Source organism: Eubalaena glacialis, chromosome 1 (genome assembly GCF_028564815.1).
Source record: "Eubalaena glacialis isolate mEubGla1 chromosome 1, mEubGla1.1.hap2.+ XY, whole genome shotgun sequence".
In the NCBI taxonomy this organism is placed as follows: Eukaryota; Metazoa; Chordata; class Mammalia; order Artiodactyla; family Balaenidae; genus Eubalaena; species Eubalaena glacialis.
In genome coordinates, this window is record NC_083716.1 from 55719009 (window position 1) to 55735379 (window position 16371).

Consider the following 16371-nt stretch of genomic DNA (forward strand, 5'->3'; position numbering starts at 1 on the left):
GCTTAACTCCAGGAAGATTGGATGAAGGATCAGCCATTTCATTGAGGACCCTCAAATATAAGTATCTGGAGGTCCTTCCTCTGAGATTATTCAGTGTCTTCTCTGTCCTACCTGGGTGGTATGAGACCACCAGCATCCCAGGAGTCTGTGTGGGATGCAGGCTGCAGGTAGAACAGCCCTTAGACTCAAGCAAGCAGGACCCCTAGCCTAAGCCCCACACTTCATGGGAAACCGATGCTTTGAGGTGCCTTTTTGCAAATTTCCCTTGCAAGTTCCCCCAAGACTGGCCAGAAATAGTACCCCCAGGAGTGGCAGGGGCAGCAGTGTGGTCCAGGTAAGATGCCCCAAGCCCAGACCAGGTCCCACATGAGTCCTAGTGCCTGCTTCTCCCCTTCAAGGTGCTCTCTGACCCTCTGCTCCATGCAAGGGATTAACCAAGTGCCCCAAGGAGCTCCAGGATTCATATTTATGGAGTCACCCTGGGGCCCAGTGGCCAGGCCCTGGTTCCAGAAGGGTGGTCCAGCAAGCAGATGAATCCTACTGGCCAACACAATATTTTTATCATAGGATCACTTGAGATTGGGCCACCAGAATAGAGCTAATAGACTGATTTTATGTAGTTCAAATTGTTAATTTGCTATAGACAAAAACACCACCAAAAAAAAAAGTTGCCAGCCCTGTACACCCTACAGGCAACCCTGGCTGCAGGTCCCACTGTTCAGAGTTCAGACCTTTGCTTGCTCCCCGTTTCCCACTTGCCCCCCATCTGCTCTCTCCACTCAACCTGATACGCTGAGCCCCAACCTTGCCCTTGCAACTCCCCATCTCCTCCTGGTTAGAGGAAGGGATGAAGTAGCCTGGAAGAAACAGGTGAAAGCAGGGACCTGAGGGTCCAGCCACTCCACACAGAAACTTGCCACCAATCCCACATTCTCAGAGCCATCCTTCATGTATCTGCTGCCCCCAAGTCCCGAGCCTGTGGGGACTCCGGACTGAGTCGGCTCAGTGCCACCAGCCCTCTTCCTGCAGGAGCCCCACTGACCCCCGCACCACTCTCTCTCTGTCTTCCAGAAACCAAACTTCTGTGGACATTTTCTCATCTGTTCTTCCCTCCTCTCATTTTCTCTGTTTTTGTGGCTTATAACTTTTTCAGTCCATTGATATTTTAATGGATCGAAAAAAAAAAAAGAAGACAGTAACTGTGAGTTTTGAGTCCCTCATTTAAAAAAAAAAGGCAAGGATTTTGTTGCTTCTGAAATGGCACAGATTGAGGACTTTTCTCCAATTCAATGATCATTTTTTTAAATTCTAAAACATAGACAAAATTCCAACTTCCTATTGACCCACTCTCTAGGAGTCAGGAATTAAGGGCTAAAGAAGTTGAGTGGCTTCATCCGGTCATTCACCAAATCCTTACTGAGCATCTAGGAGGCTCGGCCTGCTCCAGGCACTGGGGATGTAGCCACGAACAAGGCAGACACAGCCCCACTCTCTCGGAGCTTGCCTTCCAATGACGGAAAAATACGCATCAAGTAAAATAAAAAATATATCAGAAATAATAAAGCGTGCAGAGAATTAAAACAGGGTAAGTGATAGAGTCTGGGAGGCTACAGTAGGCTGCGTGACCAGAAGTCCTCTCAAAAGGGACTGATCTGAGACCTAAATAATAAGAAGGCTGATGAGTGAGTCTCAGGGAGAAGAAATTTCCAGAGCAAGGGAACCACAGGTGCAGTGGCCCCAGCACTGGAAACAGGTTTGGCATGTTTGAGTAGAGAATTATCCACTGTGGCTGGAAGGAAAACAAACAAAATTCTATCTTTAATGAGTTTGAGACACCATCTGACATCCAAGAGGCCTGCCGTGGGCAGTGGGACACGTGATCCCAGGACTTGAGGGTGAGTGCAGGCTGCAAATGCTGACTGAGAGGCCCTCTGCTCGGGGGTGATGTTTCTCAGCCATGGACTTGACGTTATCAGTGCAAGAAAGAATGCAGATCAAGAGAAAATAGCCAGGGTGTCTTGGGGCGCTGAGCCATGTAAAAGTTGGGAGAAAGAGCTGGAGCCAGGAAAGGAGACTGAGAAGGCAGACCAAGGGGTAAGATAAAAAACCAGAAGGGGCGACGTCCATGGGGGAAGCCAAGAGAGGAAAGCATTTCAAGTAAAAAGGGAGTCGTAAGCTGAGCTCAGGCTGCTGAGACATCACAAAAGATAAGGACAGAGAAGCAACAAGGGACAGCAGGACGTGGTCTCAGGATGTGATGGGAGATCTTGTCAACAGCAGCCCTAGTGGCGCGATGGGCAGCCATCCAGGCAGCGTGGCAGAGGCAGGGGAGTGACCGCAGACAACCCTTTCAAGACATTTCCTGTAAAAAAAGGAGCAGAGACAGGAAGTGGCAGCCGGAGGGGAACGTGGGGTTAAGATAGAAATGGGGAGGGAGGGTGTGTTGGTTGGCTGGTTTTAAGATGGGAAATACTAGAACAGAGAGTTAATGACTGATGCAAAAGTGGAACCAAGGTCTGTCTGACTCCAAAGCAGAAGTTGAATCTTACCCCAAAGCTGTATTTCACCTTCATCAGTCACTAGCATCTCAGAAGCACAAAAATGAAGCGTCGCACTGGTACAGCACTTCACAGTTTACACAGTGGGTTTCTATTCCTCCCCCAGGAATCCCTAATCTGACTGTGGTCACCACACCACACAATACACAGGGCACCAACCAAGACAGCTTCCACCCGGGGACTATAGATCCATCATCTGCCCCTAGGAGTCTTCCAGACAGGAGTGGATCTCAGGGAAAATCCAGGCAGTCAAGGCATGTCAAAGCCAGAGGGGCTTCAACCCCCTAGTCCTACTCCCTTGTAAGGATAAGGGGTGTACTAGCTCGCCCGGCTGCCATAACAAAGTACCATAACAAAGCTGCCATAACAAAGTTCTTATAGATGGCCATCTTCTCCCTGTGTCTTCACATGGTCTTTCCTCAGTGTTCATACATGTCTGTGTCCAAATTCCCTCTTCTTATAAGGATACCAATCATAGGGAATTAGGGCCCGCCCTAAAGACCTCATTTTAACTTAATTTCCTCTTTAAAGACCTTAGCTCCAAATATAGTTACATTCTAAGATACTGGAGGTTGGGACTTCAACATATGTATTTTAAGTGGACACAATTTAGCCCATAACAAGGACACTGAAGGGTCATGACTGGCGTACCATAGATAAATAGCATTTGACCAACCACCTCAAATTAAATGCAGTGTTCCTACTCCAACCAGCTGTGGTGACATGAAGCAGCAAGGTAAATGGCAGTGCCCACTCCCCCGACCCCAACCCGGCAACCTCCATTCTACTCTCTGCTTCTACAAGTTCGACTTTGTTAGACTCCACATTTAAGTGAGATCATGCAACATCTGGCTTTCTGTGTCTAGCTTATTTCACTTAGCATAATGCTCTCCAAGTTCATCCGTGTTGTCACAACTGGCAGGATTTCCTTCTTTTTTAAGACTGAATAATATTCCACTGTATATACATATATACTACTTCTTTTATCTTTTCTTCTGTCTATAGATACTTAAGCTGTGTTTGATGAAAAGGCACAAAGTTTCAGTTATGCAGCATGAATAAATTCTGGATATCTAATGTACAGCATGAGGACTATAAATTAACACTGTATTGTATATTTGAAATTTTCTCAGGGTAAATCTTAAGTGTTCTCATCACACACACAAAAAGTAACTAGGTGAAGTGATGGATATGTTAATTAGCTTGATTGGGTAATCATTTCACAATGTACATGTATATCAAAACATCACATTGTACACTTTAAACACATACGATTTTGATTTGTCAATTACACCTCAATAAAGATGCGAAAAAATTACTGCCAATAAATAAATAGACAGATAGATAGACGGATGGCAGAGCCACTGTTCACTCAATCCTTTTCTCCTGAGATTGAGACAACACCTAAGAGCCAGAAACCTGCATCAACCTCCATCTCAAAGGAAAACAACTGGTCACTTACTGTGACAAAGGCAAGCTCTTCACAGGGATGAGTCGACAAAAGGAAACACTTTCAATTACAAATAAAGAGTACTACCTTATTCTCGCCCTGGTTTTGCTAAAATGCTCAACCTTCACAGCTAAAATTGCCTGAAAACTTTCACTGTTGCTACTTTCAGAGTCATCTGGCCCATCTGTGATGACTGAAGAAAAGGCCATCTTTCTTAGGCTTAGCAGCCAAAGGCCAAGGCAGCCAAAAGGCAGATAGGCAAAAACACTCGCCTTCCACCTTAGGAGTCGATTGCTTTTTTCTGGCAAGCCCAAAGCCCTCTGAGCTGTCCAGCTTATTCAATCCCCCTTCTCCTGATAACCCATCAGTCACAGCACACCGCAGGAGCCCACAGAGGCCTGGCCCGTCTCACCCCAATGGAAAATGTCACGGAGACAGATGCTTTTTCTGGAAGGTACAGTCGTTTATGTTTTTAGCCTGGTCCCAATGATACCATTGTGCCTTGTGGGATGATGTACTCCCAAAGGACAGGGCCAGGCCTGTGTCGTTTATTCCTCCATCGCCAGTTCCCAGCACAGGGCCTAGCAGATACTGGGTGCTCCATAACACTGACCGAAAGAGTGAGTGAATTAACGAATTGATGACGAGAGGGTTTGTGATGATCCGTGATGGGGAAAGGGTAAACCACACCACGCTGTCTTGTTGATGCCAGCCTTGTCCAAGAGAAACTCAGATAAAGCCTACAATTTTCGAGAGAAAATGGAAAGTGAAGGTTTTCCCACCGGTTATAACCTGATTGGGAATAAGGCAGCGATAGTTTCTCTAGTTGTGGAGGATGTCATGAAGTGGCCAAAATGAACTCCAGCCTTAAAGGAGAAAAAACAAAAAGAGAGTGGCCTTGAATAGAAAACAGAGAAAAATGAAAGGACAACTTAGCTGTACCGTGTCTTCCTCATCAGGGAAACTGGGAGGAGGCGGGAGGGGGCAGGAGACTTGGAGGTGGGGAAAGGAGGTCACAGGCCCTGAGGGAGAGGGAGAGAGCAGGATCCTTAGCCCATGTTCTGTGGTCGGAAGCAGAGGGAGAAGCGTCCAAAATCAGTCTTATGGGTTAAGAAAGCAGGGAAAAAAATGCAAATTTTATCTGGCCTCATGATCTCCTTTTTTCTAAAAAAAAAAACAAAAAACTTCCATGTAAATCTCATTCAAATGGTGCCAGCCACAACAGAATGGTTTTTAAAAACATGTTTTTAGCTGTCTGTATCTCCTATTTTGAAGTTCCCTCTTTAACCCTACACAAGGTTCTGGGATTTTTTTCCCTCCATTTTCTAAAAGGAATTTCCTATGACCAGTGAGAATTCGCAGAACGCGCCTACATCCTCAACACAGGCTGCCCAAAGTGAGCCCAGCCAACCTCCCTCCACCACCAGGCTTCTCATCCAGGTTCTCTCCTCTCCTCTAGCCCCCACCCCCGCCCCCTTCTGGGTGGTAAAAAACAAAAATAAAACAAACAAACAAACAAAAAAAATAACCCCTCAGCACAGCCATTCCAAGCACATTCTCTATCCTCCAAGTCTGCACCTCCTTCCCAGGTCCCCGCGGTTAGAGGGTGGTGCCCTCTACCCATCCCTCAGCCTGGGGCTCAGACGCTTAGCTCTCTGCTTTCCCTCATCCCGACATCTAATTGATGCCAAGCCTTGTTGATTTCACCACCACCGTTTCTCTCTGTCCATCCCCTTCTATCTCTCCATAGTCACAGACTCTGTCCAGACCGTTATTTCCCACTTTGACCACTGCAAAGATCTCCTAACTGGCCTCTCTCTCCCTGCAAACTTTCATCACTTGAATCACACCCTCCCCACCAGTTATCCTCGTAAAACTTGATCCAACCATGGCCCTCTGTATCCTCACAGGTCTGCTTTGCCCACAGAAAACAGTCCACCTCCTTAGCGTAGCATCCAAGGGCTCCACAGCCTACCTTTCCAGGTTTACATCTGGCTCCACCCATCGTGTGCTTTTTTTCTCTGCCCCCAGCAGACCATTCATCATTCCACAGATCTCCTTTCCATTTCCTGTCTTTGCTCGTGCAAGACTCCTGGAGGGACCTTCGCCCTCTATGGTCCCCTGAGCGTGGTTAGGGCTGAGGGCTGCTCATAGAGTTGTCTCTCCCCTGGCACCCTGTAAGCTTTTTGAGAGCAGGGAGTTTATTACTACCACCACCACCCTCCCCCAAACAACCTGCACTTAGGTTCTCAGGGGGAAAAAAAAGTATTAAATTAGATGAATGTTATCGCTGCATTGCTGCATGCAAGACTCACATTATGTTAGAATCTTGGTGTTGAAAGACACAGTAAAAATTATCTAAACCAATTTCTAGCCCGATGCATAAATCCCTTTGGCAAAGCTGTTGCAGTTATCTATTGCTAAGTAACAACAAGCTATCAGCAAATTTAGTGGCTTAAAACACAACCGTTATATGTGCTTGTGATTCTGTGGACTATTAATTCGTGCGGGGCTTGACTGGGTGGCCCTTCAGCCCCACATTGTGTCAGCCAAGGTCAATCACTTGGTTGAGGTCATTGACTGGAAGAATCACGGAGGCTTCACTCACGTGCCTGGTGCCTCGGTGTTCCTCCACGTAGCCTCTGTGTGGCTCTAGCCTGGGTGTCCTTGCAACCTGGGAGTCTAGGGCAGGAGGGCTTCTCATGAGGCAGCTTCCAGAGGGGCAAAGGTAGAAGCTACAAATCTCTTACAGCCCGTCCTCAGAAGTTACACAGAGTCACTTCCATTGCATCCTACAGACCAAAGCTCGCCACAAGGCCGGCGGAGACTCAGAGTATGGGAAGCAGACCCCACTTCTCAAAGGGAGGTGAGGCCAAAAACTTACCGAGAGGCATATTTAATCCACCACAGAAACCTTTTCAGATACTTTCAGCCTACACGTAACCATTTCCTGTGATGAAGAGCTTGTCACAATACAAGGGTAGTTCATTTACAGACAGCTCTGACAGAAAATATCCCAGCTCATAAACATGGACTGTCCAATGCCAGAGTCTGATCTGACGTTCCTTAATGAGCCCCTCCAGGGCCTCAAAGATGCTACCTGCATTTCTGAGGCTCCTCAAAATGCAGACATATCCATCAGGGTTACTATGTATATTAAACACATATTAAACACATCCACACTTAGAAAATTAATTTTTAAAACACGAACAAACACATAATAACGATAACCTTCTTTGGAAATAACACCAAAGCCTGCATTTGGGTCCCTCAGTGAACCTGATGCCTGGCCACATAGCTTTATGATCCTTCCATGAACCCCGACACAGAGCCAGCCCACAATTTATATCCGTCGATCACTGAGGTCCTCAAGGAGAACATCAACCAGAAAATCTCCACTGGGAACTGAGCCCCAAGACCCCAGCTCCACTGAGCTACCCTCCCAGCATCTGGGACTCAGCTCACCTCTAGGGAGGAGGGAGTCCAGAGATTGGAACAGGTGACTTTCGCTGTTGGAGACATTATAAAAAGTATTGTTTTTCTTCCTCAGCAGATTTAAATAATCATATGCAAAATCCAACAATACAAACTAAATACCTCTCCACTGTGGATTAGATTTGAGTTACTATTATGGACTCATATTGTTAATTTCAATCAGTGTGATAATGATTATTGTGGCTATGACAGGAAATGTCCTTTTTCATGGAAGATCTTCGCTGAAGGATTAGGGTTTGATCAGGAGGCAGCAAACTGAGGCTCCCAGGCCAAACCTGGCTGACATGCATTATTAAAAGTCTCACTGGACCACAGCCACACCCTTTTGTTTACATACTGTCTGTGGCTGCTTTTGTGCTACGATGGTCTGGGTGAGTAGTTGTGACAGAGGCAGACCCAAAAAGCCCAAAATATTGATTATCTGGTCCTTTACAGAAAATAGTTTGCTAACTCTTGGGTTAGAGTTACTATGTCTGCCACTTTCTCTCAAATTGTTCAGCAAAATGACAGCAACCAAAAAGTGCATACATGTATCTGTATGTGTGTGTGTGCGCCTGCGTGCATGGAGAGAGAAGGAAGGCGAATGAAAATGTGGCAAAATATTAATAACTGGTAAATTTAAGTGGATAATATGTGAGTATTCATTTTATTATTCTTTCCACTTTTCTTCAAGTTTGAATTTTTTTTTAAATAAAGTGTTTTAGAGTAAATATTGCTTCACTTAAAAACTCAAAAGATGGGAATTCCCTGATGGTCCAGTGGTTAGGACTCCATGCTCTCACTGCTGAGGGCCCGGGTTCAATCCCTGGTCGGGGAACTAAAATCCCACAAGCCGTATGGTGCAGCCAAAAAAAAAAAAAAAAAACACTCAAAAGAATCTCCTAGAAAAAAATGCAACTCATAGGAAACTTAACTAAGGAGACCAGTAACAATATAAATATATAACTAGCAATTGCAATAAGTTTAAAAATAATGAGCACAATCACAATAGCAATAAAAAATATTAAACCTAAAGTTTAATCAGAAAAGAAATGTAGAGCACCTAAATAAAAGAATAAATTTTACCAAAGTCCAAAAAATAGAAGCCCACAGGTACGTATGTCATTGAGAATGTTTGGGATTGGGTGGCCAGTGCATTTACAGGTGTTAAAAAAAAAACCTATATCAAAGACAAAAAAGAAGCTTTGAATAAAAGGAAGAAAATACCACATTCCTGAACAAGAAGATTTAATTGTTCATATTATAAAAATGTTCATCCTCCACAAATACAGCAATAGCATTGATGCAATTCCAATAAAAACCACCACTTTTTTTTTTGATGTTGTGGGGAGGAGGATAGTGAGAAAATATTTCAGAAGTATCTCTAATAGGAAAAAATGGATGAGATTAGCCAAGGACATTTTAGAAATGAAGAATAATGATAGACTCTGACTTTAATAGATGGTAAAATTTATGTTAAAGCTGCATATAATTAAACAATTAAATCTGGCTCAGGAATAATCAGTCAAAGAAGAAAAATCCACGAAAAGATCCAAAAGTAAGTAAGAAGTAAGAATCGAGGCAACAAATCCAGTGAGAGGAGAGAGGACGGTTTACATAGTAAGTGATGTTAGGATAACGGGCTAGCCATTTGGAAGAAAATAAAGTGAGAGCTATACATCATACCACACTCCAGAGTGAAGGAAAATTAAGTGCAAAGAAATGAAATAAGGAAAGATATATAAAACAATGTAGATTAGTATTTTTATAAGCTTGTGATGGCACAGATCTTTCTATGCATAAAACAAATAATAAAGAAAATGATTGATATAATTGGCTAATAAAAATTTTAACCTTCTGTACATCCCAAACCACTGTAACCAAAATTAAGAAAATAGCAACAACACTGAGAAAAAATATTTGCAATAGAAATGATATTAAGGGGTCAATGTCCCCATTATCTAATCATTATGGGGGGAAAAGTTTTTAAAAATTCAAAAATGAGCAAATGCCATTAATATACAATTCACAAAATAATACAATTGTTGAGATTCAGCATGATTATAATTTTTTTCTTTTTGTTTATAGTATTTTCTGAGCTTTCTATCCCCCCAAAATGTATTATTCCTGTAGAAAAAGAAAAAAATCTCAAAATAGGAACGAGGAAAGAAATTTTTTCCTTTTCAGGAAAACTAAGCTTCTTGCCAGAGGGCAGTAAAGCTCCTTTAACAGCTCCAAACTCTCTCAGAATGAGTAGATATGCAAGGTTACAAACAACCTCCTATCCTGGGCAAAAAATATACATTTTTCATCTCCTCGAATCCTCCAAAAATCTCAGGTAGGGTGTTGTTACTACCCTAATATTACAGACAAGAAAGTGAAGACTCAGAGAAGTTCAGCAAGCTTCCTAAGGTCACACAGCAGTAAGCAATAGAGTTGGAACTGGATCCCAGGCTGGTCTGACCACAAACTCAGCTCTTTTCAGGCCTCGTTTCAGGACCCTTGGGTTGGGATGCAGCGGGCTGAGTTCTGATCCTGGCTCTGTCCCCAACCACCAGTACACACAGCCTTGGCAAGTCTCTTCCCCTGTCTGACCCTGATTTCCTCATCTCTTCAAGGGGAAGTGGATTGGCCCAAATGGTGTGTCAAGTTCCTTCCTGCTCAGACATGCCAGATTTTTGTTCTCATAAAGCACTCATTAGCCCAAGGACTGGTCCAAACCAGAGATCAACCTCAGGGGCCTGGGGGCTGGAGCAGGTGGCCTCACACAGATGCCCAGGCACTGGCCCACCTTGAATTCCTCATGGATGCGCTCCTCCAGGACTTTGGCAGCCTTGCGGTCCTCCATCTCCACTTTCCACTTCTCCACCAGGATCCGGGCTTTCTCATTGGCCAGAGCATCCCGGAACTTCTTGGTGATCTCTGCCTCCTTCTGTCTCCTTCCAAGAGAACACCAGCAGGTATCAGGAGGTATGGGAAACTGAAGGACCACATGCCAACAGAACTTCAAATAAAAACCATGCACAATCTTTCTTGGTCTATCAGAACGGCAAATATCTGAGGTTCACAAAACTCAATGTTAGCAAAGGTGGGGAGTATAAATCACCAGAATTGCTCTGGAAGCCAGAAAATAAAACCTCAGAAACCCCATTTCTCACTCAAGTTTACAAAGGTGTAGGGAAAAGCTCATCAGAGGGTTTTTATAACATAAAAAGTGGCAAACAACCCAAATGTCCCTCAATCAGACCAATAAATTGGGTTTCTCACGTAATGGGATACTATAGAGTAATCTTAAATAACACTGTGGATCTATATTAATCAATTTATGAAGGTGTGAATAAAGCAGTTTACAAAGCTTGTATTGCCCAAATGCTCACCATGGTTATCTTAGGTGGTGAGTATTGAGTTGTTATTTAATTGATTCTTTACAGTTTTCAATGTTGTTTACACGTTACAATTTTATGATTAAAACACTGTCATTAAAAATTGGAGGAAAAATGTTGGAGTCGACTTCATACTGATTTCCAAGTCTGGCAAAAAATATGTTAAATGTGGTTTTTGAAAGAAGTCTGACCCCCCAGTATCAGTAGGGGCTCAACTGTCCATCTTGTGTGAGAAATGGAGGTAACACGACGAGGAACAAGCAGATTTTAAAAGTGAATTCAAATGGCTCTGCTGTCCTCGGGACAACTCAGTGAGGAAAGAGGCAAAAGGATATCATATGCATTATCTCAGTAAATCCAACTACATCCATATAGAAAAGGTGTTGTGATGCCCAAACCACAGATGTGAAAACTGAGGCCCTGGATCAGCTCACCACGAATTAGTGGAGCCAGGATTTGAACCCACAAGGTCTACCTGATGTAAGACTAGTGCTTTGGTCCCCTAATCTTAGCAGAGCTCCACACAGCCAGCCAGCTGCCTGGCGCCTCCTCCCTCCCACCTGTAACCTATTGTCCTTAATTTGAACCCACCCCAAGCCTCCGTGTTCAGGACCCGCCCCAGTACCCATTGGCACCTCTCACCAGAGCTCCTCCGCCTCCCTCTGTGCCTGCAGCCGCGCCCTCTCTGCAATTAGCTCCTCAGAGATCTCTTCATAGGGCTTGTCTCCAGGGCCTTCTCCCATGACCCAGACCCAGACTTCGCCATCTGCCCCCAGGAGCCACTGGATGTGCTTGTCACTCGCTGCCTCACAACACAGGAAGAACAAGGAAGGAAGGAAAATCAGGTCTGAGCTGTACTGAGTCAGGAATGACCTGGGCTGGCCAGGGGTGCACAACCATCACGCCACCCTACAAAACGTGGTCATCTGCAAAGAGGATGCCAGAGAGACATTGACCTGAGTGCAGGTCCATGGCCATCTCCCTCTCCCACTCCCTCTAGGGAGCAATATGTCAGCTAACTCAGCCTGCTGGAGCAGGTGTTCAAAGCTGGAACTGGTGTCCAAAGCCCAGAGACCCTGAAATCTTCAGCACAGAAGACATCAGGTGACAGCACTCGCTGAAGGAAGACTTGTGTCACTCCCAAGCCAAGGCAGTTAGGAGCCCGGAGTCTTCTCTCCTCTCTCTCTCTCTCTCTCTCCCTCCCTCCCTCCCTCTATCTCTCTATATCTCTCTATCTCTATCTCTATCTCTATCTCTATCTCTATCTCTATCTCTCCTGTCCATTGGCTGGAAATAAGGAATTGGAGATGGTGGCATTGCAAGATGAAGCAGCTGGCCCCGAGTCTCCCTGACCCACATCAGCCTGTAACCTGAGCAAGAAATAAACCTGTGTTGGATTAAGTCACTGAGATTTTTCAGTTTGCCTGTTCTAACAGATTCCATTGATAACCATGACTAAAATGGAAATCTAAAGTGGGGTACTGGCTGAAACAGGAATATCAACTAAGTGTCACTGCCTTACCAGTGATGTTTAGCAGGCTGAATGGCTGGAGATCCACGTGATGCAGGAGCAAAGCATCTGGTAAAGTTATCAGACACTGTCACTTAAAAGGCAGACCCTCCTGCCTTCTGAACCCGTCCCCCCTAAGGGAAGATATTGGAAAATAGAACTTTGGTAGTGGGTTGGTTGCTAGGAGCTGTGTTTGGCAAGATGTTAAGTTCAAGGAAGAATTGAGCACTTTGCAAGTAGAAATGAAAGGGAATAAAGAGAATATAGAAATCTGGGACTTTGTAGGTTTGGAAAAGCCATCTCTTTCTAGGGCCCAAATTGCAAGAGATGGGATTTTTAAAGGTTTTGCATGACTGGCCCAGTAAAACTTTTAAGGTGAGTAAAGGGCCCTAGGACACAGATCTCTGTGACGGTCATGAGAATGTGCTCCACAGACATCCCACAACAGGGAGCATAACTGACTGTGCACCCCAGCTCCTATGCCCTTGTGTTTGCCCAAGGCCACGCTTCCAGAGGAGGCTCTCAGCCTTTGACTGAGCATGGCGGGCTGGCTCCTGGGAGACATGGGACTCCTCTGATGGGCAACTTCCCGGAGGCCTTGACAAACCTTCCCTGGACTGCGTGGCTGCCTGGAACACCTCCACCCCACCTGCCCTTCCCCTCTCCTTCACTCAAGGTCATGCCGGCACTGCAGTGTGATGGCTCTCCCAGCCTCCTCCAGCTCCCTGCCCTTTTTCTCTCACAGGCATTTCCTGAACAAAACCCTTGTGTGATTTTCTCCCAACCTTGTCTCTGCTCCTCAGGGCAGCCTCTGCTCCTCACAAGCACACTCAGAGTGCAAGCTCTCACACTTATTTTTCAAAGAGCCTAACGTAGATGACCTTCAGTCAAAAGGTAGAGGCATCAGGGTAAAGAGGCAAAGAAAAACAGGCAATTTGCGAAATACGTCCAGAGAAGAATCTTAGATGTTGCTCCTGGCACATGGAAGCAAACAGATCAGAAGCCTCCTAAGTCTCTGAGTCTGGACTAAAAAAGCCTCTGATTGTTCAAGACTTAAACAAGCGTTGGGCACCCAACCTTGATGACCAGGGGGCAGGTTTCAAAGGCTATACTGGTCCAAGGAGTGTGCGACCCTCAACACTCACTCTGGATGTGGCCAAGAGGAATCATGAACAAGAGCAGCCTCCAGGGCACAGACAGCATCCATTCAAGGCCATCCCTTCACTGCCAGGGCAGGGGACCTCGCAGAGCCTGACCTGGAGGATTTCAGGATGTTATAGACTAGTGATTGAGTGGGGCTCACACTCCCCGCTTTTCCATAGCGGATATTCTGACCCTGCTCCCCCACTGTATATCGTGTCTTAAAGGTGGGCCGTGTTAGGATGACGTGTCTTTTTAGCCATATCAGGACCTTAGAGTGCCTAACGCAGAACATGTGTAGACTGCAAACTTTGGGTTGATGCAGTGACCGGGTGAGACATGCGGGCATTCCCTTAAGGAGGTGGTGAGTGTATTTATGCAGAGAAGAACAACACAAGTGGGTAACCAGAAGGACAGTTTGTGACAGTGACCACGCTATGTCCAGCACCCCAGCTCCACTCCCTGAGCCCACCAGATGACCACTTTTCTCAGGTTCCCTTCAATTCCACGGGGCCACATGACTGAATTCTAGTCTGTGGAACGTCAGGGGAAGTGATTTGTGCCACTTTCAGGCTGAGGCTGGTTGCAATCTGAGTGCCTTTGCCACATTCTCTCTCCCATCCCTTCAGTGGGAAATAAACGACTCCAAGATGGTGGAGAAAAAAGCAGCCTGATCCATGAGTCAGTGTTCGAAAGCAAGCCAGGCAGACAGCTACCTAATCCACATCAAACCGCGACTTAATCAGAAATAAACCTTCATTATGTTAAGCCACTGAAATTCCAGCGTTTACCTATTGCAGAAGGCAGCATTAATTCCTCCGGCTTTGGTATATTTTTAGTATGTTAAAGCAATATAGTAATAGAGGAATATAAGTTTAATTATGACTGATAGAACTAGGGAAGCAACCACTACTAGAATTGTAGAACTTCCAAATTAATAGTGGGCAAAAGTAAATAAGAGGCTTACCAATCCTGCAAAAATACTTAAAGGGGAAAGAGAAAACAACAGAAAATGTTTAGTTATTATAGCAGGCACTGTCAGTTACCTCCTCATCGCCCATTCCAGCCACCTTCCTGCCTTACTAAAAACCCCAGTTTGTTCTGGGGAGTAACAGAGATCCCTTGGTTTCAGGAGAGGCAGGTTTCTACCCCAGCCTCAAAGGACAAATAAAATTAGTCTAAACCCATCATGTAAATTTATTCTCATTGGCAAGTAATCGATCTAGGAGTGACCAGACATCCCCGTTCTTGACAAAGGAGATGCAGGCGGAAGTCCCAATGACGGGGACTCATTCTCTGAACAAAAGGTGAAGACTTCGTAAGGTTGCAGACAAATACTGTTTGATTCCACTCATACAAGGTACCTAGAATAGTCAAATTCATTGAGTCAGAAAGTACATTGGTAGATGCCAGGGGCCGGGGGAGGGGGGGGTAGGAGGAGTGGGGAGTTATTGTGTTTAATGGGGACAGAGTTTCAGTTTAGGAAGGTGAAAAATTCAGGAGATGGATGATGATGAGAGTTGCATAACAATGTGAATGTACTTAGTGTCACTGAACTGTACAGTTAAATATGGTTAAAATAGTATGTTTTATATTATGTGACTTTTACCACAATAAAAAAAACATTAGGGCTTCCCTGGTGGCGCAGTGGTTGAGAATCTGCCTGCTAATGCAGGGGACATGGGTTCGAGCCCTGGTCTGGGAAGATCCCACATGTCGCGGAGCAACTAGGCCCGTGAGCCACAACTACTGAGCCTGCGCGTCTGGAGCCTGTGCTCCGCAACAACAGAGGCCACGATAGTGAGAGGCCCGCGCACCGCGATGAGGAGTGGCCCCCACTTGCCGCAACTAGAGAAAGCTCTCGCACAGAAAACGAAGACCCAATACAGCCAAAAATAAAAATTAATTAATTAATTAATATTAAAAAAAAAAAAAAAAAGGTGAAGACTTCTTAGGAGAAGCCCGTTCACTCTTTACTCGTTTACCTCACCTCCTTCTTCCTGCCTGGAATGAAGAAGTGATGCCAGGAGCTGCTGGAGGACTTTTGCAGCCATGAGGAAGAAAGCCACATGCTAAGGATGAGTAAGTGGAAGGACTGAAGGAGATGGGGCCTTGATGATCTTGCTGAGCAGCTAAACTAATCTATCCATTGCAGTACACCTCCAGAATTCTTATCATTTGAGAAAAATAAGGAACTCCAAGGAATAAAGTTCTGTAATTATTAAATGAAATGTGGTAATATAAATAAATATGAAAGATTTATTTAATTAGGCAACTATTAATCATGCATTCTGTTACTTACGGCCAAGCACATCCCTAACTGATACAGATAACAAATGAAAAATAACACAGAAGCCCTAAACCCTAAGTATATTCATTAACACAAAAATGGGAACAGAATTAATTTCCCTATTAAAGATCTGAGACTGTCAGATGTAAATAAAAAGTAAAAGACAAACACTGCTTTGGGAAAGACCCTAGGTGTTCTCCTTACTGGCTGCAAATAATAATAAATCCTTCCTTGGGGGTGGTGGGATGAATTGGGAGATTGGGATTGACATATATACACTAATAAGTATAAAATAAATAACTGATAAGAACCTGCTGTATAAAAAAAATTAAATAAAATTCAAAAAAAAAAAGAAAGGAAAGAAAGAAAAAAACCCACTATTTAATGTCATTAATTAAGTCATCACTTTCTGACCCTACTTCTAACAAGGCATATTTCATTATAGCTTCAGTGTCAATTTTCTCTTCTTTTACTAAATTAAAATTCCACTGGACTGGTCACTAAATTAAATTTCTACTGGTGAACATTCTAACCCTGTAATTCTGGGCATAAGGGTGTTTCACGTG

General features: G+C 44.6%; 1 protein-coding gene across 2 annotated transcripts in view; it reads right to left on the reverse strand.

Annotated features, from left to right (window-relative positions):
* SH2D4B (SH2 domain containing 4B) overlaps positions 1–16371 on the reverse strand; it is a 74136-nt gene that overhangs the window by 41360 nt on the left and 16405 nt on the right. For both annotated transcript variants that reach the window (XM_061196849.1, XM_061196858.1), the window contains exons 2-3: positions 11508–11671; positions 10274–10421 (exon numbers count right to left, since the gene is read on the reverse strand). In XM_061196849.1, the coding sequence (XP_061052832.1) occupies positions 10274–10421; positions 11508–11671 (312 nt within the window). The remainder of the gene's footprint in view (positions 1–10273; positions 10422–11507; positions 11672–16371) is intronic.